Raw genomic sequence first — 25,267 nt, 5'->3', positions numbered from 1 at the left:
GAGTATTGAACCGTTCAAAACAAATATGTAAGATTTTAAATTTAAATTGATCGACTAAATTGACTTAAAAAAAAAACTAAATGTCTCAATTCGACCATGTGAACATTCAAAGCTTTAGCTCAATGTTCCGGGTCTTTTAGAGAGTTAGCTTTTGCAGTTTTATGAAGTGAAGTTGATTTTCTTCACTACTGTCTGTGAAATCACATAGACGAAAATTCAACAGCCTGAAATGAACCAATTTCTTCCCACTCTACACAATCTCTGATTGTGCCTGATTGTCCGAGGAAGATCGTTTAAATTGGATCATGTTGTCTCTTTTTTGCAGTTTCTCTGAGATGACTCTCACCAGAGCTGCAGAACCGTCTGGGAAAAAAATGGAGTTCATGAAAAGTGAGCGCAAGCAAATGAGAGGGTGCCTTTTTAGCTTTTTAGATGATTAAATATGCTTAATTACAAAAAAGTAAAAAAATAAGGTTTTGTTCATCGCTTCTAAAAGACTTTCTTATATTACACAAAACCTTATATTTTTATCAGATCACTTCCACTTGTATCAAAAATATGCAAAACCATATTTTTCAATGTAGCCCAAAGCGGCAGTGACAGAAAGGACAGCTTTATGTAAACCAAGCAAACACTGAGCAACACTCACCCAGACCTTCATTACCTGCCACTGAAAGCAGACTGCACCTAATGCTGCTTGTGGAGAGCACAGGTAAACAAGACCCCTCCAACCTTTTATTTCCCTCAACATAGCTGATTCACCCCTCCTTATGTGACACTTGACACCAGACAAGTGTCCCCAGATAAGAGGAGCTAACATAATACGCCTTTGTAAAAATAACATTTTGCCAAAGGAGATAAACCAAATGCAGCTCAACACACTTTTATATTTTGAATTACTTTGGCTTTTCATACAGTGGAAAAACAAATAGTAAAGCGCTAAAAATGAAAATGAAGCATGCTATCTGAGGAAGCTAGTCTGTTTTTAATTACGCTAGCCATGGGGATGTCACAGTCAATCAGTTGATTGTAAAATGTACAAACTTGTGATCCTTTAACTTTTTCTCTATTGGCATTATCAAAAAACAAACAAAAAAAACCCCCAAACCCATATCTACTGACGTTCATTGTTTATTCATGGCTTTCTAGCAATTGTTAGCATGCTGGTGGTTAAAATTAAAATATAACTGTCACGGTTCTGGGTCATGTTGACCCAGCTTTCTGTTTTCCATGATTTGGTGTTTTTCTAGATTATGATTTATGATTTGATTAATCAGTGATACTGTTTTGATTATGATTATTATTTAGTAGGCTTTGGTCAGTGTCAAGTCTGTCTCTCTCTGTCTAGTCCGTGTCTTAGTAAAGTGTGTTTTGTTTCCTGTTTTACTTTGAAGGTTCTTGTTCCTGTCTGATGTCAGTGTTCCGGCTTTGCTCTCCCTGTCTCGTTAGGTCTTATTTCTCCCAGCTGTGTTCCCCTTCTGTCTCTAATTCCTTGATGACTCCCTCAGTGTATTTAAGCCCAGTGTGTCTTTGTGTCAGTGTTGTGTCGTTAACGTCTGTTCACCCTCGCTTCCTCTGTGTGTTCCGTTTGCCAGCCTGCCAACCTGTCTAGTTATTCTGTTCACCCAGTTTAGTTAGTGTTTTTCCTGTTCAGTTTCATACCTGCAATAAAGCTGTGTGCTTTGAGTTACTTCCGCCTCCGTGAGTCCTGCGTTTTGGGTCCTCTCTTCCTGCCTGCCTACACACAGACATGACAATAACCTGCTGTTTTAGCCAGTCAGACATTTAGTTTAAATACCTCTGTGCCTAATAGATTTTAAACAATGTTTTGTTTCCTTCGATTAACAAAGCCTTTTAGTGGAGCAACCTCAGAGATGAGGTTCGGGTCAGTGGATGGGTCAACAAAACATTTTTTTGATAACAGATGGAAGTTGACTTTGTGTTTTACCTTAGGGACTTTTTTAAAAGTATCATTTACTTTCTGCTGGGTAGGCAAGCATTATTTGCCACTCTGTTAGTCATTTTAAAGGAGGCAGATGTAGAACATCATAAATTTCCTCTTGTACTCTGTGCCGAGTTGTGCCCTGTAACTGCCTGAAACACGATCTGTTCATAGTTCACCTGCAAAATATCCATTTGAGAGCTATTTGTTGTTACGGTCAAATCGACTCATTTTATTTTGAGAGATAAACAAAAATATTGGGATCAAAATGACCCCAGTTGGTGTCACCATACAAACATAACAAAAATACTGTTTTCTGGAAATTATATAAAATGACATTTATTGAATCAGAGAATAATTAAAAAAATCATTTAAAGACTAATGTGGATTGCACTAAAATGATAACAATCAGGCTATTTTTCAGATGCTTTAAGAAGAAATCTGTTAACATTTTATTGTGATGGTTGTTTCTTACAGTAGTTTGGTAGCACTTGTGTTTTGCTGCTGGGATGAGGATTGATGGGATAGACACTTATTCTGGTCTGCAAACTGCAGGTGAACCAAAGAGGCAATTGCATATAAAGGAAAAGGAAAGAGAATAAACAGGCTTGCAATCTATAAATCCCGAGACACACTCGCACTGATATCATCTTTGTCAAAATAGCAGGAAGCAAAAGGAGACTAAAGATCAGAGAAGCAAGAATGTGCTTTGAAGGTCACTGGTTACAGTCTGCACACTGGACAGAAAAAAAATCTCATTTGGGGAGCTAAATGAGTAAAAGCCTCTCAGTGACTATTGTGGTGCTCTTGATCTTCTTTGTTGCACTGCCCAAACTGCTTCAGCAGAGCTTCTCAGCAGCCACGGCTGAAAAAAATGTTGGTTTTACTGGGCAGCTAGCACATATATGTGTGCAACTGTACAAGTTGAGAGACAGAGTTTTGCTGAGAAAAAAGAAAATATGCCCAGTCAGCCTGCCGTAGCTTAAAGTTAAATACATCTGCTGTATGTGACAACAGAGAGCATCAACAGAGACTGAGAAACAGCTTGAAGTTTATTTATCTTGGACACTATAAAGATGTCATGCAAACCTGTCTTCACAAATAAATCACCTAGTTTGTATTTGAAATTCGGATGTCAGGTTTAGCTGTATGTTTTTTTTCTCCCAGCAACTTGTTGCTCTAAGTAAACCATCTGCACCACAAGAAAACTTGATAGACAATCCTAACTTAATCTTGTTTCCAAGCAAAGTAAAAATATCCCGTTTCCCATTAGCAGTTCAGTGACAGCATAAGAAGGAGAATTGAAGGCATCATTTGATGCCCGACTATTTTTCCTCACATTGTAGCTTTACTGCACTAATTCTCAACCTGGGGAAAGCGTAACCCAGAGGGCACATTAAAAAGATTAGCTCAACTAATTTAAAAAAAAGGGAAATTACAAATTAATTTAAGAATTTAATGGGCCTGAACAGGTTTAAGCAGAAAACAGCTAATTACAAGTGATGTGTAAGCAGTTCTCATAGACTGCAGACTTGACATAAATAGCAAACATTAAAAAAATATCTGTAAAATAGATTATTAGAGTTTTAAAAGTAATGGAAAAATTATTTTTTTTAAAGTAACCAAGATACCAAGTCTCTGGACTGTTTCACTGGTTTCCAGTTATTGTTGTTGCCATACAGGCTATTTTTTGATTATGCAGTTTGTTCTACTGCTGACTAGCAGCCATTGTTTTTTTTTTTTTTAAAAAGGTGTGTCTAAGATATAATTATATCCAGGTCTAAGATGATTTTGGTGAGATTACACTGTGCTTATTTCTCTGATTTTCTGTTGATGTTGTGTGAATCTGATGTGAATAAAGAAAAACGTAAATCCAGAGAAAGCAGATGTATGGTGGTAAAATGAGTCACCATAATGAATCCATCCATCTTCTTCGGTTTATCCGGGGCCGGGTTGCGGGGGCAGCAGCATAAGAAGAGAAGCCCAGACCTCTCTCTCCCCACCCACCTCCTCCAGCTTGTCTGGGGGAACACTGATAGGTTTGTAGCATAAACCTATTCGCTGGAACGTTAAGACAATATAATTACACTGCAAGCAAGACGCAAGTAGGCAAACTTCTTCATGGTACTCGTGCACGGGAGAGAACCAGACAAACGCCGTTCCTTCGCTTGACCCCAGTAACTCTCGTCCGTCCTCCCGTACACTGTCCTTTTATTGAGGTTACATGAATATGCATAGGTTCATTAACATATGACATACTGTGTGTGTGTGTGTGTGTATGTTACTGCTGATCAAAGGGTCATAAAAGCACACAAGCAAACATCCTTGGTTAGGAAGAGGGTAGACTAGACCCCCCCCCCCCCGGTGAGGAAGTCCAGCAGTTCATCTAAACAGAAAAGCACTTAGACTAGAACAGATGTAACTACGTTAATCCTACCATAACAATTAAACAAGGTACAAACTTTCCCATGCTCCCAGTGTGGAATGCACACCAGGCCTCTGTAGCCTGTTAAAGATCACACAACTTATCACTACACAATTAATTATACACTTCTAAGCATCTATGGTTAAATATTTCTAAGCATAAATGACAATCAACAATACAACTCTATCAAACACCAAGGCATTCTCAGGCCAGCCTCCCCCGTGTCCTGCCTCAGGACCCAGAACCTGCTACCTTATTGTAGTGGAGGGTTTGTGTGTCCCAGGAATCCAGGGGGCTATGTTATCCAGGGGCTTTTGCCCTCTGGTAGGGTCTTCCATGGCAAATTGGTCCTGGGTGAGGGACCGGACAAAGAGCGATTCAGAAGACCCCTATGAGTAGAACATCAAGGGAACAGTTCACCCTGCCCAGGTTACCAGGGCTCCACCCTGGGTGCCTGGGTGAAAGCGTCTAGAGGCCAGGCCTTAGTCCATGGGGCCGGCCAGGCACAGCGCAAAAAAGGGACATGGGGCCATCCTCCTGCAGGCCCACCACCTGCAGGAGACGCAGTAGAGGTCAGGTGCACTGCATGCTGGGCGGCGGCCAGGAACAGAGGCCCTGGTGGACTGATCCCCAGCTACCAAGACAAAATGAATCCAATCAAAATTATATCCGTCCACTTCTGCAGGTCTGATCAACTTCAATTCAGCACAGATTAAATACATGATGTATATCAAGACATCCAACGCAGAGCAAGCTCAGGATGTCCTGGAATCTGACATGTGCTTTGTATAGACAAACAATACACTCAGTAAGCATCCTCCTCTTTTCACTCTGCTCTTTTTTTATTTTGCAAAGCTGGTTGAAAGACTTCAGACCTTGAATAATCTGCAGACTGATTGATGAGTATTAAAAAAAAACTGCAGACAAAAAATTTCTAGACGACATATTCAGACTCCCTCAGTTGTACAAGGTTTGTATGTTTGCGGTTGTATTTTCACTTTGCAAGGATTCAAGGTCTTTCTGTACTTTACAGATGTGCAGAATTCATCTGCTGATTTGTTTTAAGTTTCCCTTAATCCCTAAAATCTGTTGGAAAAGTCAATTAAGGTAAGATTAGAGACTCGCTGACTGATATTAAAATTCTCAAAAATCTTTGATTTACACAGTGGTGAACCAGTCAGTGCTGAACTGAGTGATTATTACTTTATGTGCTTTAGTGCATTGTGGGCATTGTTGAGCGCTCCCATTAGTTAGACAGCTAAATTATTCACTGATTTCTTTTAGCCACTGAATAGTATATCTAGAATAATGACTTCACAATGGAAAAAATAAATCAGTGCAATTACTCTCCAATAAGTGATTGCTTGTTCACATCAAATACAGAAAGACGAAGCAGTAGTGCTTCGCCTGGCCAGAGTGGACCTAGTAGGGGGAATGAACAGCAAGACATGCAATTAGCTTTGGCTCTTTTTCACAGTTTTGACCGATGAATATTAAAATGTTGGAAATGTGCTCCTCTGTTTGGCCACATGCTGTTTATGTGTTTTCAGCCGAGCTGCACTTAGGCAAATGTAGCACTTGGCAGACTGTTTAAGTTGTAAATTTTTAGTGTAAGCATTATATTTTCAGAATGTGTGATGAAAGTGGAACGAGCAATTACTAATCATACCATTTACATATGAAAAGCAAGGAAATGTGCATTTTAAACTCATCTCATGACATGATTACAATGACAAGATAGAAACAATCGTTTTGATGGAAGATTTTTCTGGTACTGTTGCACATTTGCAGGGGTGGGCACTCTGACTTTTTTTGGGGTTACATTTTTCTCTGTCTCCTACTGCCTTATTTGTAAGTTCCCTGTGATATGTGAACATTCAAGACACACAGTAATATAATCTGTTATCTAATATCTATTGTCTGAGTGCTGCGGCTTTGGCTCATTTCTGTTGCTCAAGATGCTAGTGACCTTGGAATTTAATCTTATTCGACCCATGCACTCATTGTAAGTCACTCTTGATAAGGGTGTCGGCTAAATACTGAAAAATGTAATTTCAATGTCTCACCCGCCCCTGAAATGTAATTTTTGTGTCCTTTTGATAGGTCATAACACATGGGGTGCTGCTTATGTGTCACAGCGAGGTGGGTCACTGCTGGATACTGAGCACGCTGTAATGGATGTGATGAAAATGTAAGCAACCATTTATAAACGAGAGAGAAAGATAAGTGAAAATCAATTCTTAGTGTTCACAGATATAATGGCTCTCTGTGGCAAACATCAGAATGTGAGGTATACAGTGAAAAGTTTAAGGCACCTCGGATGTTTAGCTTCTTCTCATCCATTCTCTGTAAGGAGGAACTCCGACTGGTCCCAAATTCTGCAGCATGACAATGAGCTCAAACATCCCGCCTGAATCATAAAAACACTATCTTCAGCAACAAGAGGAACAGGAAGAACAGCATGATGTGGTATTCCCCAAGGAGATGCTGAGATTGACTAAATGTGCAGAAAAACTGTGGTAAGTTTTCAAAAGTGTCTTGAACATTCTAAAAGCCATCTGTGTACCAAACAGAACTGATGCCTTACAAATCGGTGTGTAAGGTACAAAGCAAATAAAGGATATACAGGCACAGGTGTAATTTTTAAAGAGTGGGTTTTATTCTAATCCAAAGAAAAAGTAATCACAGAAATAAATAAAAACTGAAATAGACCCATAATAGAGGTAAACTAAGCAGAACTTTACTCCATAACACTGCTTAACTTAACAAAACCTTATCTTAACAAACAACTCAAGATATACATTAGTGGACTAAACCATTAAAATGCAAAGGGAGAAAGCAACAAGACAATAACTAAATTGGTTGGTTGGTTCAGTCCATTTGGTTGGCCAGCAACACCCTCAACCTCTTCCTTAGCTCAAACCAGGAAGGACTGCGGAAGCAGGCAGGTAAATCACAAAGGCAATAGTAATTAATAAGTAATTAATGCAGCTTCTATAAATCAGTGACAAAACAATGCAAACCCAAAGTATGCACCATCATTTAGAATAGTGTAGTGCCATAAAGTGCATCGGAACAAATTAATCTCCTTCCTCTTTCGGCTATTCCCTTTGCTGCCACAGCAGATCACACTATCCCCTGCATCCTCTTCTGTCACACCAACCTTCTGCATTCATTAGATCCATGAACCTCCTCTATGGTCTTCCTCTTCTTCTGCCTGGCAGTTCCATATTCAACATCAACGGTCCAGTAACCTCCTGAGACACAGTCCACTCATTTATGTCTTCTGTAATGTACATTGGTCTATATCTTTTGACATATTTGAGCTACCCTACTAAGTTCTGATGTCCCCAATCGAGGACATCCTGGCCTTTGCAATGATATCCCATGTTTTTGAGTGGTCCTTTTAGCTCCAAAGAGGCAGGAAACACAAAAAAAGTTAAACTGAAGGATAATTTTTTCCCTCGTTTCTCATATGTCCTCTATCCCTCCTCCGCACATGTCCAAACCATCTCACTGTTGCTTCTCATGCTTTTTTCCCCCAAACGCTCAACCTGAGCTGTCCCTCTGATGTACTCATTTCTAATCCTGCCCGTCCTGGACTCTCGCAGTCAAAATCTCAGCATGTACCATCTCCAGCTCCACCTCCCGTCTTTCTCTTAGTCCCACCGTCTATGAACCATAAATCACAGCATAGGTCTCACTACCACCTTGTAAACAAATTCAGCAACTTAATTAAACCAAAGAAACTAAGTGGTTGTCATGTAGCTCTAGAGACTGCAAATTTACTTAAATGTGGGAATGTTGTGGGAGACTGAAACCATAACTCTGTTTGATTTATGCGTGTGTGGAGAGTGGAAGAATATTACCACATTATTAATTTAACTGTGTGTTTGTGGTTGTGTACAATCACCACAGGTTGTTTTTTCCACCAAAAGAATTAATAAAGTTTTGTATTTCCTGCTGATTTTTTTATTGCTTAATACTATTTAATCACAGTTTTATAAAAAGCATACTCATTGAAACGAGAAATTTATAAGCGTCTGTGTGCGTTCTGAAGAGTGCTTATACCACTGCAATATGTACTCTAAGTGTATTCTTAACTATGCAAAAAGAAAGCTCATGTATTGAAGAAGATTTTTGAAGCATTATCTTGATAATCAAACTTAAACACAAGTCCAGAAAGTGCAGGAGAGGAATCAGTGGAAACCTTGAGTGCTCATATACTAATAGCAGTAACTAAATGTAAGGAGAAAATGAACAGACTGAGAAGAAAAGTTCTTCAAGATGCAGATTAAAGTGTATTTTGAGCCCAAACTATGCTAATGTCTAAAATTGCACTTGGCATGGTGTTGGGCCTCCTCCATATCTATATTCCGATTTGATTCAGAGAAGTCTACATCCTTCAAATTTCATGCAGATTTTATTTGCATTGTCACTCTCGCTAGCAGCACTTGTATTTGAGATAATATATACCCTTTTACAATGCTTAGTGAAAATGTAAATTATCTTGACATGGAGAAATGCCTCTTTCAGAAATGGAATGACAGAGTAGTGCACACATTTAGTTTTTTTTCTTAACAGACAGTTTTCTTGTCTGTCTCCCTGTCTGCTTTGCTTGCTGCCTTATTAGAAATCCCACCGGTTTTCATGGCAAGACGAGGCTGCATGGTATGTAGGCAAGCCTTACAAAGAAAACCACTGGGATCTATTAAAGGCTTGCCTTTCTTTACACTGACATGAGCCCACGTTCAGACTAACTACACAGTTCTTTAGGCTGAGGAAACTTAAAGTGCAAAACTTGAAAGAAGTGACTCTTATCTGTCAGTCTGAGGAATCATTAGCCTCATGCAGCAATGTCCAAGAAAAAAAATCTTCATTTGAGATTGTGGAGCAAAGTTGTAGCAGTTTCAAAATACTCTACATACAGTTTTGATTGTATAATATACCAATATATTCATACATTCTGTCTAACAACCCTTGCTGCTTCATAAGAGGAAGCTTAGTTTCAGCTCGACAAGAGAATTATCCCCACCCACCCGTAGTTTACAGCCGCGGACTGGAGCTTTGTTCCAAAGAGTTTTAAATCAGCTCAAAGAGAGACAAACGGTTTTAGAAGCAACATAACATAAACACAAACAGTAAATAATTCGTTTCATAAATATGGAGATGCTAACTGTGACCATGGTTAATCCATGTTATGCTGTCGATTGTGCATGATGTTAATAACACAGGATTACATGCTTTGATATTCAGTGATAAATAGCTGCAAATCTGTAAATCTGTAAACGCAGTTTATCTTGCTGTCCACTGATACCCATAGACTGACAACACAAGATAACAAGTCTGTGCTGAACATTTTTTCACATGCTGCCCACGGCTGATTGTTTTGGACATTGCAAGACTGACTGAACTGACAGTTTATTATACTGATTGGCCACTTTTGTGTTTGATGAATACAGAGAGGTTTCTGTTTACTGACTTTGCCAACAGCATTCTTCTCAGACAAATGCACTGCAATGTATTATATACTTTTTTTTTTTTTACAGTATTGTACTCTAATATTGAAGACTGTACTGTATTGTTAATTATGGGGCATTGTAGTGTGTGTATTTGTTGTGAACTGTTGAAACTGCTCTGAGAAAAAAGTCAGTAAAAAAAAACAAAAACATAGGTATCCTCGTGTAACATGCTAATTGCAGTTCATAGTGGTGGATGGCATTCTTTGATTGCATCCTGACTGTGTGAGTTAGGCTTGAGTACATATGGCAAAGTGTACTGTGTGACAGATGATCCCATCTGGATCCCAGTTAGCGACAAGAATGGGAGTGTCAGGTGTCTCATCAACACATTTCAACAGGAAAGCTCAAGGGGTCGAACAGCAGATCGCGCACACACCCCGTCCAGCAGCTAATTAACACAAAGTGTGACTTTACATTTTTAAACAAACATGTCAGAACCCAAAATTAGCATACACGCATGATCTAATAAATTAGTTAAATCAACTGCCTTCAGAATCACCAACATTTTTAGCACACAGGAAAACCAGTAGAAAGCATTTCACTGAGTGTTTTACAGTCATGTAACATATGACAGCATTTTATGTTTAATTTTGTCATTTTATGGCTGATATATTGTTTTGTACAGGAATACGTTCCTGGTAAGTCCACACAGGTTAATCCATTCACATTTATGATAATCATTCAGCCTTTCACTCCAGTAGCACGTCACTCAAACCTTTATCCAAGCTTTTATAGCACTGCACATCAACCAGACTTGTGCAATTACAGGAAGAGAGACCACGCAGTCTACGAGAAAATGCAAAAGTTGCATCTCTGGGCTGAATGAGCTGAGCTGAGTTTTTGTGTTTGCTTTGAGGTGACACACTTCCTATCAGAAGTGACACATTCTCAGCATGTGAATGAGATGAAGGCTACAAAGTACTTTAAATGCTGCAGGCTGATTGCGGCACTCTGTTGACATACAGTAACATTATTCTGGAGGAAAGGCTTTACAGCATGTTTCACTGACATTTTCTGTTCTCCATTACCTTGATGGCATTTATCCTGTAAGAGGAGGTGTGCATCTATCAATTTTCGTTCAGTCAGAAATCTATGACTCATGATGCAATAATTACAAACACTTTGATTTTAGCCTCCAAGGTTTAGCTCACGTGGAATAATTAAAATATTAGAGAGGTGATATTTGGCTTGATAAATGACCACACAATTCACATATTTAACAGAAAAAATACTGGCTGGCAGCACACAGTATAACAGGATTAAGAGCACGTTTACCTTAATACAGTACTATGATTGTTGGACTGACGAATGTGGCACCTTTTTGATTATTCTTGCCCTGAAGTCAATGAGAAATCCTCAAGGAAGACATTGGCTTTATTTTATGTGAGCCAGCGCATTGATCTTGGCGGACAGTGGGGTTACAATAACCCCCTCTGACTGTACACATACTTTATTGTCTCTGCTCACAGCATTTGTTCACTTGAAGTTTTGGGAAAAACCCAACAAAAGTTCCTCACTGGAGCCGAAGAGCAGTGTCTACATTAAACGCACAGCACAGAGAATTCAACTGTCGCCACACAAGCACTCAAAGTGTGTTAAAAACAAGCTCACATCAGCTCACTGTACTGCCCCAAAATTCAATGCAATTGTGCTTTCACGTTAGAATGAACATCGTGACTGTCGCCAAGTCCAACATTCAGAGTGCATTAGACTTGAAAAAAGATATATATTCTATATACACACACATATATACTTCACTTACCTTCTGCAAGCAGGCGCACCGCATGCACAAAGGAGGGGTCCAGGCTGTTTTTCTCGGACACCAGCTCAGGTAGGTACTTATCTGGATGCATCTTTATCACAGCGGACCTCTTCACCGGCAGTGCAGGTGAGACGGCAGGAGTGCTGAACGTCACAATGCAACTATAACCCTTGCCGCTCCTGCTTCTTGGTAGCTGTAGTCTACCGGTCTTAATGAGGAACACCAGCAAAACCCCCTCCAAAAATTGGTCTTCCAGTGTCTCCCGAGATGCTTGACTGGGGTAGGGGTGGGGGTGCTGATTTGTGATTCAAAGGTGTGAGCCCATCTCTGCTACCGCTGCCTGCTGCCTCTCCTCGGCACCCCGCCAGACTCAGTGGGTCTGCAGACCGCGCTGCTCCCCGCCCCTCAGCAACATTATTGGCCATATTCTGGGACTGGCGCTGCTGAAACACCAAGAAAGGTCCCCACTGAGCGTAAAGGAAATGCTCAGTGTTCTTTAAGGGAATTGCTTTAAAAAGGATGGGGTTGCATTTGGTTGCTGTTGACAACGGTCTCTGAAGCTGGAAACTTTAATAATATTGGATATAGTACTCCGCGGAGAACAAATAAAGCATGCTAGTAAAGTTTTGTTGCGCTAACAGACTGTACCATATAAATGTCGCTTAATTAAATGGGGGTTTTTTATGCAGCTCGTGAGTTTCAAAGTAACTACAAAGTCAGTACAAAGTAGCCCGCAGGCATTCACCTATGAGGGACAACACAACTATTCATGGTGCTAAACACTGGCTGCTGTCTGATTTGTTTGTACATATTGAATTTGTCTTAGATAACCAAAAACTAGCTTACAGCATACTGTTCTTCAGACTCCACATCACATGATCAACTTCATTAACTCTATTCCACATGCTAAAGCAGGGGTGTCAAACATAAGGCTTAGGGACCCAAATCAGTCTGGCAAAGACTCTAATCCTGTCCCACTGGACAGCTTTGGAAACTGTCGACAAAGGCATAGACACATGGCTATTGATGCTATTTTTGTGTTTTGTACTGTCTACCACAGAAATTTCACGGAGGGGAGGGGGGTTTGATTTATTGTGTATCCATTCCACAGTATCCATTGTGCACATGGATTAATTTTTTTCTGTTTACATCTTTAAGTCATACTGACAGATTTCCCAGCAGCATTTCTTTACCATGTAGAAAAACCAAGATGTACTTTTGAAACTGAACATTATTTTTCTTATATCAAAATGTCTCAAGGTTTAAATGTGCAATTAAACTTGCACATTTAAACCTTGATACCTGGTAAATGATACAAAATAAGTTTTACATTGATGCTGTGAAGGAAGTCTGGCTGTATTGTCACAGAGTGAAAACATATATTTCAAGGTATGCATGCTAAATAATCCATTCATTAGTTTTTCCATGTTACTTAATGAACTTATGTCAGCAAAAACAACAACAACAACAAAACCCCCCAGAGATGCATAATTTGCAATGCTGGTCAGATCTTTTCCTTACATCCTTTGAGGTGGATCCCCTCTTAAGGTCAACTCTAGTAGAGCTTTAGCTGCTTGCATAGTTAGTGGCAGACTTGGCTTAAAGAAGCTTTAATATAAATAGATATTTAATAATAAAGTGAATTCTTCACTTACTCATCAAGAGCCAGCGTTAGTGGTGTCTGCACTGTAAGCATGAATGTTTATGTCTCTTCAAATGGCTCTCTTGTCCCCAAGCCATGATATTGACTTGAATCCAAAAGTCATCTTCGGCACAGCATGCAGGCTGCTTTACTAACTCACAAATTAGATTTGAGCAGATGAGGCTGGTGAACGACCAATTCTGGCTCCACTTGACCTTTAGAGTTGTTTCTCCCCGCACTGATCAGAATCATAAAGGCTCCTCGCGGCTGCAAACAGCAATGCTTTGTGAATATGAGTCAATTATGTTCATAGTATTTAGGATTCTTCTCAGTTTTGGTAGAATTTAATATTTTCTGAGAAACCAGAACATTTGTCTCGGAAATCTAGTGCTGTTGTTTTGGGGTGCTCTGTGGTACATTAATGGCTGGAAATACCCATAAAACTGAGCCAATGGTTTCTTTCATTTAAATTGTGTATTGGCATTGAAGATTACAGAGTATGACTTTTTTTTATGGCTTTTTAAGGTGATTTAAAAGACTGTTTTAGAGGCCAGAATACCCAAGCGGGTTTGTCTGACAGAACTATTTCATTAATCTGCTTATTTCTGCAATGCCAAACAAGCCTTAAAGGAGTTAGTATTGATTAAAACTTCACACTTACATCCTCTTTCCATTTATTTTTCATTAAGTTCTCTCTATGAAATCAGACACAGCTTTATTTTTCTTTTTGAAAGCCTAAAACAAGCAGCTATGCCCACGTTGGCCAGTACTGTCTTTGCATTTCATGCTCGCTGGACCTTCACTGATTTAATTCCATTCAATAAAATGATTTATGACAGCGTTAATGCAAATCATGCTGCTGTTGTTGTGACTATTAATGGTAATGAGGGTTATGACGGTTAATGTGTTTGAGTCTTGTAAGTCTATAGTATGTTTGTAGATATAAACTAATGCACGCACATCGGAATTGACACACACCACACACACCAACAGATGAAAACAATAGCAAAAAAAAAAACATAGACAGCTTATTAAAACTATAGTTTTTAATACATTTCTAAATATTTTTATAGAAAAATGTCTGCTTTCATCATCTCAACGAGATGGAAAATAATCCAAAATTAAGACAACACAAGACTGAAACTAGTGGAGAGGCAAAAGCAAATCAATTTCCAAAAACTCCCATCTTAACATTCCAAATTTTACTGCATAAAAAAACTGTTATATTTCTTCTCACTTCAACTTTTTATTTTTAAAAATAATGAAAGAGATGGTTTTCTCTATGAACACTTCCCAGCTGCTCTCCAGGCTGTAGTGAAACAGTGAAAAGTGTGAAGCGAATCAGAAATGTAGATCATTTGCTACAAAGTAAAAGTTGCACCTTTTTCTACCAACCGGTGGTTATATCATGCCCAATATGGCAAACAATTATTGAGCAATGTGCACGTGACTTTACATGAGAAACCTCAACATGACCCAAAGTCTTTTTTGCAAACAACAGCTATCACCATCTGGTGGCCTACGGATAGATTGCAGGTTCAAGACACTTCTCCAGCGGGTTCATATTTATGACCCTTAAATCATGTCCATGTTTTATACTGTTTATGATGTCACGGTGGCAACATCCATCTTTTATTTACAGTCTATCAACAGAACTACTAGGGTCAGAACTTAAAATTAGAAAGTTTAGCTTTCTGTGTGTGAGTAAAATTTAAACTTCTTTTAACTTCTTTAAGAAAATACTTTTATCAAAGTATAACTGACACTACAATTTTAATATCAACGTTTCCTCTTGGTTTGGTCATAACTAGTATGTATGTTTCTTTATATGCGGTCTATGCATTTGATGGACTCTTGCAGCCCTCTACTGGTCAAAGTGCAACGTTATACATTTTACTGACGGACTGGTAACACTATCGTTAAAAATTTACATTATGGCAACGCTTTAATGTAAGGCATTTAACACCAGAACACCTCTGGGTAACATCAAATTAGTTTAGAAGAAGTTGTTTATCTCCTTTTGTTCGCTTTAATCTGTTTTCACATTTTCACGGAGCTATATTTTCCTTTTATAAAAGTTTGTATTTTAAAGTTTGTTGCTGATTCTCTGTAAAAATGAGTAATATAAGAGTAACTTTATTCTAATTTTTCTGCTTTCTTTTCAGCAGTTGTGTCGTTTGCAGATCCTTTTCTGGGTACTTACATTTTAAAAAATGTTTTAAGGAACTTTAAAGCATGCACCCTACATAATATATACGTTTAAGAATTCAATAGCCTATGATATAACCTGCAGCTGGTGAAAACTAGCCCATGTGTCCACGTTATATAGTCCAACTGCTTGACCATTTGTTAAACTCTGTCCTCTTTTTGCCCTTTTTTAGCTCCGCCTTTATCGAGCCAAGAACACGACTCCAAAAATTCAGACGTTTTCACAATGAAACTACATTACAATACCCAAGTACTTCAAAATTCAAATTCAAATTCAAATTTTATTTGTCACGTACACAGTCATACACAGTACGTTATGCAGTGAAATGCTTAGACAACTGCTCGTGACCTAAAGAAAAAAAAAAAGGAAAAGGCTATGAATAAGATAGGAAATAAATATGAAAAATTTAAAAGGGTAAATTTAACTAGGAAGGAATAAAATATAAATTAAGGTTAAAAATGAAATAACTGTACAATACAAATTAGAATGAAGGGTAAATTTAACTGGGAAAGAATAAGATAAAATATATAAATTAAAGTTGAAAATAAAATAACTGTACAACAAAATACACAATACACAGTATAGAACTATATAAGAATGTATGAAGAAATATAAATAAATAAATATATACACAATAACAGCAGCTGTACAAGTATTAACTGGAAATGAAGAATATAGTGACCAGTGTTGTGCAATCCACATTATGTCTTGTGCAGTGCAAATATGCTTAAAGTGATTTAAGTGATGAAGTGAAAACAATGTCCAGAATCAGCGAAAAGGAGCATAGCTGTCCGTATATGGCGTTATTTTTGTGCCACTTTACGTGCGCTCAGAATAGTGGCACAAAAATAACGCCATACAAGATGAGCCTTTAACATTGTGCTTCTTAGTTTGCTTAGTGGCGTGAGGATTTAATTTTGAAAACTTGTAGGAAGTCTTTCCTCGGTTGTGGCCATAGTGTCAAACTTGACGTCAGTGTGCAGCACGCGCTGGTTAAACCGCGAACGGTAGTCTCTTGAAGTCACGTGTCTATGGCGAAGTGTTTATCCTTCCGGAAATTCTGAGGCTCGGAAAAGGTAGGACAAAATGCAATGTCTCAATATTGTGGTTGGTCCGAATGAAATGAATAACTATCAATATCACGTCAGCGACTGTGAGTAGATTACAATACATTAAACACAGTTCAAGTGCATCCAGGTAATAGGAGAAAAATGTTTATGTGCACATAAAAATTGAACCATAATAAATTATGAGAAGATCAATTATTATAGTTTAGTACTTGATTGTAGCTCGTAATTCAAAGCTGCTAAAGCCATAATACATTTAAGATAACTTATTATTAACAGCTGTTCTAATTGAATTGGTCTTCTAATAGCCAGGCAATAGCCAAAAACTGGCAACACAGGCTACAATGACCACATCTCAAAGTTCAGTCTTGATGATATGATCTTCGATAGAAGTTGTATCAGTTGTTCCAAGGTGCAAATTCATGTGGTGCAAATACATTACCAGTGGAGTGCAGAGCAAATAATTAGTTTAGCAGTTTCCGTTTATTAAACGAAAAACATTTCTTTGTATGTAAAAGTTTGAGAAGTATGTCTGGATCAAGGCAAAAAGAAGATACCAATGATCACTTGGTGCTTTTCCTAATGTTCAAAGAAAAAGTGAATTATTCTCTGGGCTGAAACCTGTTAATAAACTACTTTGTCTATTCCATGCAGGAAAGCAAAGATGTCAGCAGTCTTGGTTGTACATGGTGGGGCATGGGCCATACCGGATGAACTGGCCAAGGCCTCTGTTGATGGAGTAAAAACTGCAGCACGCGAAGGATTTTCAGTGCTGAAACGAGGAGGAAGTGCAGTGGATGCTGTTGAAGTGGCTGTGAGGGCTTTGGAAGATAACACTGTGTTTGACGCAGGTACAGACAGTTTTTATTAGATTGGGACACATTTATGCCAAGTAGTTCCATTTGAAAATATGCAAGTTATTAAATGGGGGCTTCATCTTTGTATACGGCATTTGTAGCACCCTCACCTTTACTCAAATAAATAAGTAAAGCCTAAAACCCCAGTTCCTTTTACGTGTCCATAGAGCAGCCAAATGAGAATGCCCATTTTCCTTTATTGTTTAAGCTGGCTTCAACTGCAGAACAATGTCTCCATCTACTGGTCATGATGAGAATATCCACCAGGACTCCTTTAAGAATATCGTTAGCTTCATAGCATAATTGCCTAAGTCATTTGACTAAGTCAATGACTTAGGCACTTATGCTATGAAGCTAACGATATGAGAGATGATCTCTGGCTAAACCTTAATATCTGTCTATTAACATCGTCTGTTGCTTTCTTTACCCTGACAAGTTGTCAAACATATAAAGTGCCGTCTTTTACTACACAGCCCAGAGTCAGTTGCACACTGAATCAATTAAAAAAAAAAATCTATGAGTAAAAATATGGAGTTGGAAGTCAACATAATGATACGGGTATGATAGAAAGTATGAATATCCCAAGAACTTTTACAATCATTTGTGCCATTGAAAGTCAGACAAACTAGACATCAGTCAGTAGTATGGTGCTGCAGTGTCTGTACTGCTTTGCCATTACCCTGCATATTTGTAAGGGTGGAGCTGGCATAATTTAAGTGAACACATGGAAACATAGTTTTTATCTCATCTCTAACTTGTTTTTCTCTGTAGGGCACGGAGCAGTACTAAATAAAGATGGAGAAGTGGAGCTGGATGCCATTATCATGGATGGAAGGACACTTGCCACTGGTGCGGTGTCCTCAGTAAAGAACATTGCCAACCCTGTTTCACTGGCACGGGCAGTGATGGAGAAGGTCTAAATTTCTTAGTTTCTATCTTTTTAAAAATATATTTGATTACTGGTGTACTAATCTGATTAAAGATTTTGATTTTTTTTATCAATACTATAATGTGTTAGATCCCAGCTACTTGTGAACAGGTGGTGTGGTACAGTTCTCCATTTGCTTTAAAAGGAATTGCCAGAAACTTGGCCAGGAGAAACGGCCAGCTCTAACTGCCTACCTTTTTTTTTTTTCTAATAATGCACTTAAGTAACCCTATTCATCAATTATACTTGTTAATAGCATCTCTTCCCATAAGGATCTGTGCACTTGGCAAATTGCTACATTTTTTTCCAGGAAAATAGGTAACAAGGATCTGTTTTCTTTTATGTGCTAGAACACCTTGTTAGAAACATCAAAATATGTAATCATTAAACATCCACAATTTAATTTTTAACTGCAAGTTGAATATTTACTTTGGACGGGGGTAAAGCATGCAGCTTCGCACAAATCACTTTATAAATCACTTAGACTAGTCATTAGAGCTCAGGCTGTGTATCTATTACTGACTTTGTGAGAAAAAGAAGAGAGGATTGTTGCCTGGCCACAACAGAAGTCCTTCCCCAGCCATGAATGATGTAGATCAGATGAAAAAGTAGTGACTTTGTCCAAATTCCCCTAAGACCCCTGAAGTCTTTAATTCACTACAGCAAAGAGAGCAGTGAATTATTATAAATCCAATTTTCAGAATGTAGTTGTTTGGCTTGGTTAATCTTTTGATACTCCTCATTTTATAATCCACCTGTGAGTGCCTTAGGTATAATCCTTTCTTCAACATGATCTGTCTGCTCCAGAGGAATAACCTTCTGTCATTACTGAAACATCACTTTTCTTACTCTTACAAACTCTACTCCCCCCACACCACCACACACACTCCTGCTGAGATCACTCTCGTTTGCACACGCCTCTTGTTGTGCCGTACTTGCTGCATATTTTTAACCGTTACTGCATGTTCACCCTCTGACTTCCAGTTCATAACGTTGTTGAGCTTCTCTCATTTACAATCATCACTGAATGATTACTTTACCCCATGTTATTACATCTGTAACTGTAATACTGCATTTACAAAAATACCATTAGCACAATCATACGTGCTTCATCTGAACTCTGCACTTTATCCCTTTAAGTCCCTTATTTTGGCATTCCTAAGTGTATGAGGCATTGGGGATCCTGAACCTTTTGACAAATTTTATACATAACTGTGTCCATCTGTTCAATAATCATGAAAAAGAAATATATGAAAATGTAGAATACAGAAAAGACAATCGGTGAGGTTGAAACAAAGATGGTGGTTGTCTTACCCCGTCCCCAAAGAACCAATCAACTGCAGGAAGAAGAAACATTTTAGCCAGGCATGTTGCACTGATCCATGCTGTAGAGGTTTCAAAGCTCTTTTTAAACTTCATCTTTACTTTAGTCACCAAACTTTTGAAGGCAGGATTTGCTCATAGAAGTACTTTGGCTAAACGGAATTATTTTAACTTAGTATCACTACTTTAGTGCAGAATACCCTTTGTATTATATGTATATAGAATATATATTATTTTAAAACTCAGGGACAGGAATTAATTCAATGAAGATGTTAAGACTGATGAGCCGATGAGCTTTGAATAGCAATCTGATTCAAACTAACTGAAGCTTTTATCATTCAAACTATTGTCAGAGCAGACTGTCTTCATAGTACCAACAATGTCAGCTTTGATCTGAAGGCAGGTTTCTATGCCTGTTGGTTTCTTGTATCATTCTGAACCACCTCTCTGAATTTAGAGGTTGTTCAGTATAGAGAGCAGTCCCTGAGGGAGCAATCAGTTATATCACCTTGTCCATGAGATGTCTGAAGGCTTCAGACTGCAACAGTTATTTAAGACACTCTGAAGTCTTTCCAGTGATTGGGCACATTGAGACGGCTTGTCAGTCAAACGGAGATATCCAGGTCACTGATTTTAACAACACTCTGCTCTTAACTACAATGGGCTTTAGACTCCAAAATTTGACTTTCATTTCTTCAACAATTTTACTTGATATAAAATCTAATTAAATTTAAACTGGTAAAAACAGCAAAGAGTGATGGGGTCAGGAGAGAAAAGACAGCTCTGTCAGTCCTGTTTTAATGGGTGTGGTTAAAGCAGTTCTAGACTACACTTCCAAATCCTTTGTTTAAAGAGATTAACTTTTCAAGATTTTCCTAATAACAGGGTGATTTCTCTTAAGCAGAAGCCACATTTTTCTTTGATCATGACTAAAAAACAGGAAGTAATCATTATGCAAACTTTATAAAAAATAAGAATTAGAAGAACTGAGTTCTATAATTCATATTTAAAAATGTAAGTGAGTACTTCAGACAGTGTGCTACATTTAGGTAACCACAGTGACACAATTTCAATAATAGCTTATGCAACACTAATTCTGTTGTTAGACAAAGTGGTTAGCCATGAACTCATTTACCACTTGTCCTTTAACCATATTGATAATTTATCCCTTATTTTACATAATGCTTTAGTTTAGACATTGCTGGTGTAACTTTGCTTTACATAGTATCCTGGGTTTGTTTGTGGTAGCATTAGTTACATCTATTACATCCATGGAAATGTTTCTAAAGCAAATACTACTAACCATCAGGTCATTTGAATGTTCTTCTGTTCACAGGTAAATTTCTAGTAAATTGTGTTTGCTTATGTTGTTTACCATGTTTAGGTTCAGGTCCTATATCTAAAACAGGTGTGTGGGAGGGGCCGCCTCAGTACTTCCTGTTTATATAGGGTCATGATGTCATTGAGCACGTCACTGGGTGAAACCAAATTAAGGGTTTTTCATTTTGCATAGTATTGTTTATTTTCTTTAAAGTAACCTTTTGATTTGTATTGTATGCAGTGTTTAACTTTTCAAACCACTTAACTGTGTAAAATGAAAAATGAGTTTCTCAATCGGATTCATAATCTTATTCCTGTTTTTTTGTTTGGAATAGTATTGTTTGGTCTATATTGCAATGGTAGAGACTAATGAGGTTCAGGTGTGTTTAAATTCCTGTTTAAAGCAAGTGAGAGTTTTACCTACCAGAGTTTTAAAATGGTATAACGGAGATGCCAGAAATAAAGTACACTTAAAAGAAACTTGACCGGTATGCTGATGCTATCTACTTATCACCTTCCTTGCCACTTGGTCTGCACTACCTCATAAGACTCAAGAAATATAAAAGTACAAAAGTAACTCTTTCATATAATCTAAAGAAATCATGGCAATGTGTTTTTAATGACACAGTAAATGAAAAGCAAATAAATATTTGCATCTTACAGTAAATCTCATAAAAACATTTAGTTTAGGACATTACAGGATTAAATAATTTATATTGACCACATTCTAGTACCATTTTGACATTTCTTCAGTAAAGCAAATGCAGTGTTTTCACTGCTGGTATACATATGAATATATAGATGTATGGTAGAGGCACAGGTGATTTCTCCAAAGAGTGGAGAGGCAATCCCTCAGGCTCAGGACAGAGTAATAGAAAGCCTATTATATAGTTCTGGAAATAACACTTTTGTCCCTGAATTGTCCATTCTGAAAACAAATTATGAAGTCCCCCAAAGTAATTTTCTAAGTTCTTTTCAGGTCTTGCAAAGAAAACACAGTCTTATTGGTAAACTTGGTTATTGAGGGTGTCTTACTATAATTCAAGCTGGCATCTGGATAACTTTCTGGGCAGAGGGAGATATTCCTTGTGTGCATGGCCAGTATCCTGCCTGTTGCTTTTATGATTATAACTTTAAGGTCATTTTTAGGGCATTTCTGTGGAATCGCAGTTTGATACATGAAGCTGCTTTTGTCTCTAGTGGTACCTTATAGCAATGTTATGTTTGCTACATTATGTTCAGTGCTGTGAGATTTATTTAATGTTTCAACTTTGTCTTACCTATTTTCTTCCTCAGACATCCCATGTAATGTTGACAAGCCAAGGTGCAAACTTGTTTGCAGAAAGCATTGGTATAAGCACAGTCCCCACTGAAACACTGGTGACTGAGTATGAGAGGAGAGAATGGGAGAAGCACAAGAATTACATGACTGGAGTAATAGAAGATTTCAACACTCAATGGTATGCATCTGCGGGATCAATTTCAATTCAGTTGTATTGCATTTATATAGCGCCAAATCACAACTGCAGTTGCCTCTAGGTGCTTTATATTGTAAGGTAGAGAAAACCCAAATAATCAAAAAACCAAGCAAGCATTTGGTGACAGTGGGAAGTAAAAACTCCCTTTTAAAAGGAAGAAACCTCCTGGAGAACCAGACATGAGAGGCAACCATCTGCTGCGACAGCCGGTGGGTGAGGGGAGAGAGACAGAACAGAAGACATATTGTAGAAAAGAGCATTTAATCATCGGTTATTATTAGTTATTAATAATTGAATGCAGAATGGCACATAAAGACACAGAGAGTAAACAAGGTGAATGAAGAAGAAACACCAATAGGAAACCCCCAGCAGCCTAGACCTAGGTTTATGAATTTCCAAAAACTAAAAATGATATTGATATTTATTAGGCAAATAAAGGTCACATTTTGAAATTTGGGCCAGTTTTGGCATCAACCTTACATTGATCAGTTGTCTAAGCACTGTGTGTTTTAATGAATCAAATGAGCTTCCTCCTTGTGATGCTATGTCTGAAAACATTTCAGATCTAATTTGCATTTTCTTTTGCAGCTGATTTTTTTGAATAATGTAACATTTCTTCATCCCAGGGCTCATGATACCGTTGGGGCGGTAGCTCTCGACTCTGCTGGTAATGTCGCATGTGCAACATCAACGGGAGGGATTAGGAATAAAATGGTTGGAAGAGTAGGAGACTCCCCAGTCATTGGTATGACTTCTAAAACTGCTGTTTTAACACTGACAGTAAAATGATAAAGTCAAACCAAAGACCTTACATTGTCCAAACATTTCATTTAATCATACTCTTCACTTTACTACAGGTTACTTTAGCATATTCACTGCAATCTGCAAAAAGGTGTTTTAATGTTTGCTTCTGTTGTTCACGTTGTCTCATGTAAATAAGGCTGTGGAGGATATGCAGACAACTTGAGTGGTGCAGTATCCTGTACCGGCCATGGAGAATCTATTCTTAAAGTCACACTGGCCAGACTCATTCTTTCAAAAATTGAACAAGGTAAAGTATCACAAACGCAAACACTTTGTTTATGGGAATTTATCAGTTCTTCATGTTTTAGTCCATTATCCTGAACAGTGCAACTCATGCAACTCATGTGAGTAATTCCAGTTTTGCAATATTGCCTCTCACAGTTATTTAGTAAATTGTGTTTCTGAGCAGATTAAGAAGATCTTAGAAGCAATTATTAAAGGAGAATGTGCTGTGAAATAACACAAGCTGAAGTTAATTTTCCATTTTTCTGTGTTCCTATTTCTTCTCCACTTTACAGGTAAATCAGTAACAGAGGCTTCGCAGATGTCGCAGATGTCTCTGCAGCACATGGGAGACCGTGTCAAAGGAGCCGGAGGTGCAATTGTTGTTTCTCCTTCAGGCCACTGGGCTGCCACATTTACCAGTGAGCGAATGGCTTGGGCTGCTGTGGAACAGGATGTACTGTGGTATGGATTAGACCCGCATGAGAGATTAAAAGAGCAGTTGCCCCAATAAAAGCAATAAAAAAATAACACTTATTTCTTCTTATTAATCACTGTGCAATGTGAGACTGCGTTATAATTTTTCTTATATAATTAAATTTTATAATTTTTAACTCATTTTTTCTAACTTTTATTAAACACATTTGCTTCAATATAAATAAAATGCATTTATTTTATTTTAAAGGTTGAATATTAAAATAAGCATTATATACATATACTGTGAAAATGTGGTAAAAAAAAAAAATTTTAGAGATTGAAGTTTAGTAAGTGTTAAACATAGAAATGCATGACTCAGTGCATTCATTTGTTTTGTTTTTTTTTTTGATAAGAAAATCTTTGCTCTTTAATCTTTGAATCCTGGATCACATTTCCAAGTAAAGGATGTCTGACTTCTTAAACGTTTTTCCTAAATTTTGTAATGAAAAATTACTTCAAAGTTACACTGTTTGAAAAACTATATTGAAGTAATGTTAGATCCTATTGTGGTAGGTAGAGTTGCACTGAGTGATGACTAATGGATGAATGCAATAAAGGATATATATAGTATGTGCAAATGTGTTATTTCTTTTAATGTTGATCTCTTGAATCTTAAATAACTGAAACACATCCATCCTTTTATTTAATTAATTTAATTAAGCATCCCTATTAAAGCAGACTGTATCATTCATGAGCATCTCGTTCATCATTTAAACAACATTGTTGACCTTACTTAATATTTTGAAACAACTGGACTGCAAGACTCTTACATTTTTGTATTCTTTTTTAATCTTCATATCTCGGTTATTGTGCTGGTCTGGGGTGTAAATTATATGACATCAGTTTCAAACCCAACACTATAGAAAAGAGATATTTGGATAACACACAAGATGGGTTCAAGAGATTACACCAGCAAATTGTTTTCTGAAATCTCAGTTAGTAAAACTTCACGATAAGGTTGACTCAAAAATGTCATTCATTATGTTCAAAGAAATAAATGCAACATTAACTGCCAATCTGAAGAAGTTATTTACTACAAGATTCAAATCTGCTGAGCAAAGGAGAAAGCTTCATTTATTTTCTCTAACCAAAGGATCATCAAGATGTTTTTGGCAAATAAGACACAAGCCTTTGCACTCTCTTTGGTCAGCCGTGGTTTTCACCTTGGAACTGCATCGATGTCATTTTTGCAAAGTATCTTTCTTGTCATTTACTCATGAAGACATGTTCGCTGAATTCCCATAGTCTTAGATATGACTCTGTAACCCTTTTCGCACTGATAGATATCA

At 37.7% G+C, this 25,267-nt stretch overlaps 2 protein-coding genes across 6 annotated transcripts in view; one reads left to right on the top strand and one right to left on the bottom strand.

The window, feature by feature from the left end:
- Window positions 1-11,953, bottom strand: part of khdrbs2 (KH domain containing, RNA binding, signal transduction associated 2) — an 81,666-nt gene extending 69,713 nt beyond the window's left edge. For 2 of the 3 annotated variants that reach the window (XM_082556634.1, XM_082556635.1), the window contains exon 1: window positions 11,652-11,836. In XM_082556634.1, coding sequence (XP_082412760.1) covers window positions 11,652-11,742 — 91 coding nt within the window. In that variant the 5' untranslated portion in view covers window positions 11,743-11,836. Of the gene's footprint in view, window positions 1-11,651 lie in introns of all 3 variants that reach the window. The other variant, XM_082556636.1, reaches the window with a different exon arrangement.
- On the top strand, window positions 11,651-24,548 carry LOC309720069 (isoaspartyl peptidase/L-asparaginase). 3 transcript variants are annotated; one of them, XM_082556637.1, is made up of 7 exons: window positions 11,651-11,720; window positions 17,224-17,420; window positions 18,198-18,340; window positions 22,294-22,457; window positions 23,102-23,220; window positions 23,416-23,526; window positions 23,798-24,548. In XM_082556637.1, exons 1-7 carry the CDS (start codon window positions 11,674-11,676, stop codon window positions 24,013-24,015), a joined length of 999 nt encoding a protein of 332 aa, XP_082412763.1. In that variant the 5' UTR covers window positions 11,651-11,673; the 3' UTR covers window positions 24,016-24,548. The 3 variants fall into 3 exon arrangements, with proteins under 3 accessions (XP_082412763.1, XP_082412764.1, XP_082412765.1); XM_082556638.1 differs by lacking the exon at window positions 11,651-11,720 and adding an exon at window positions 16,411-16,578; XM_082556639.1 differs by lacking the exon at window positions 11,651-11,720 and adding an exon at window positions 16,585-16,655.
- The last annotated feature ends 719 nt before the right edge of the window (window positions 24,549-25,267 follow it).

The sequence above is a fragment of the Aulonocara stuartgranti genome (genome assembly GCF_965226115.1).
Source record: "Aulonocara stuartgranti genome assembly, chromosome: 13".
NCBI classification, from domain to species: domain Eukaryota; kingdom Metazoa; phylum Chordata; class Actinopteri; order Cichliformes; family Cichlidae; genus Aulonocara; species Aulonocara stuartgranti.
The sequence above is the reverse complement of the archived record's forward strand: the minus strand, read 5'-3'. Positions and strand labels throughout refer to the sequence as shown.

What these genes read in the sequence shown, in the direction of transcription:
- LOC309720069 (XM_082556637.1), top strand. Translation starts at nt 11,674, where the DNA reads ATGCACAAAGGAGGGGTCCAGGCTGTTTTTCTCGGACACCAGCTCAG. An exon ending in TAACACTGTGTTTGACGCAG is followed by an intron (nt 17,421 to 18,197) that starts GTACAGACAGTT and finishes TTTTCTCTGTAG; the next exon opens with GGCACGGAGCAGTACTAAAT. An exon ending in CACGGGCAGTGATGGAGAAG is followed by an intron (nt 18,341 to 22,293) that starts GTCTAAATTTCT and finishes TTTCTTCCTCAG; the next exon opens with ACATCCCATGTAATGTTGAC.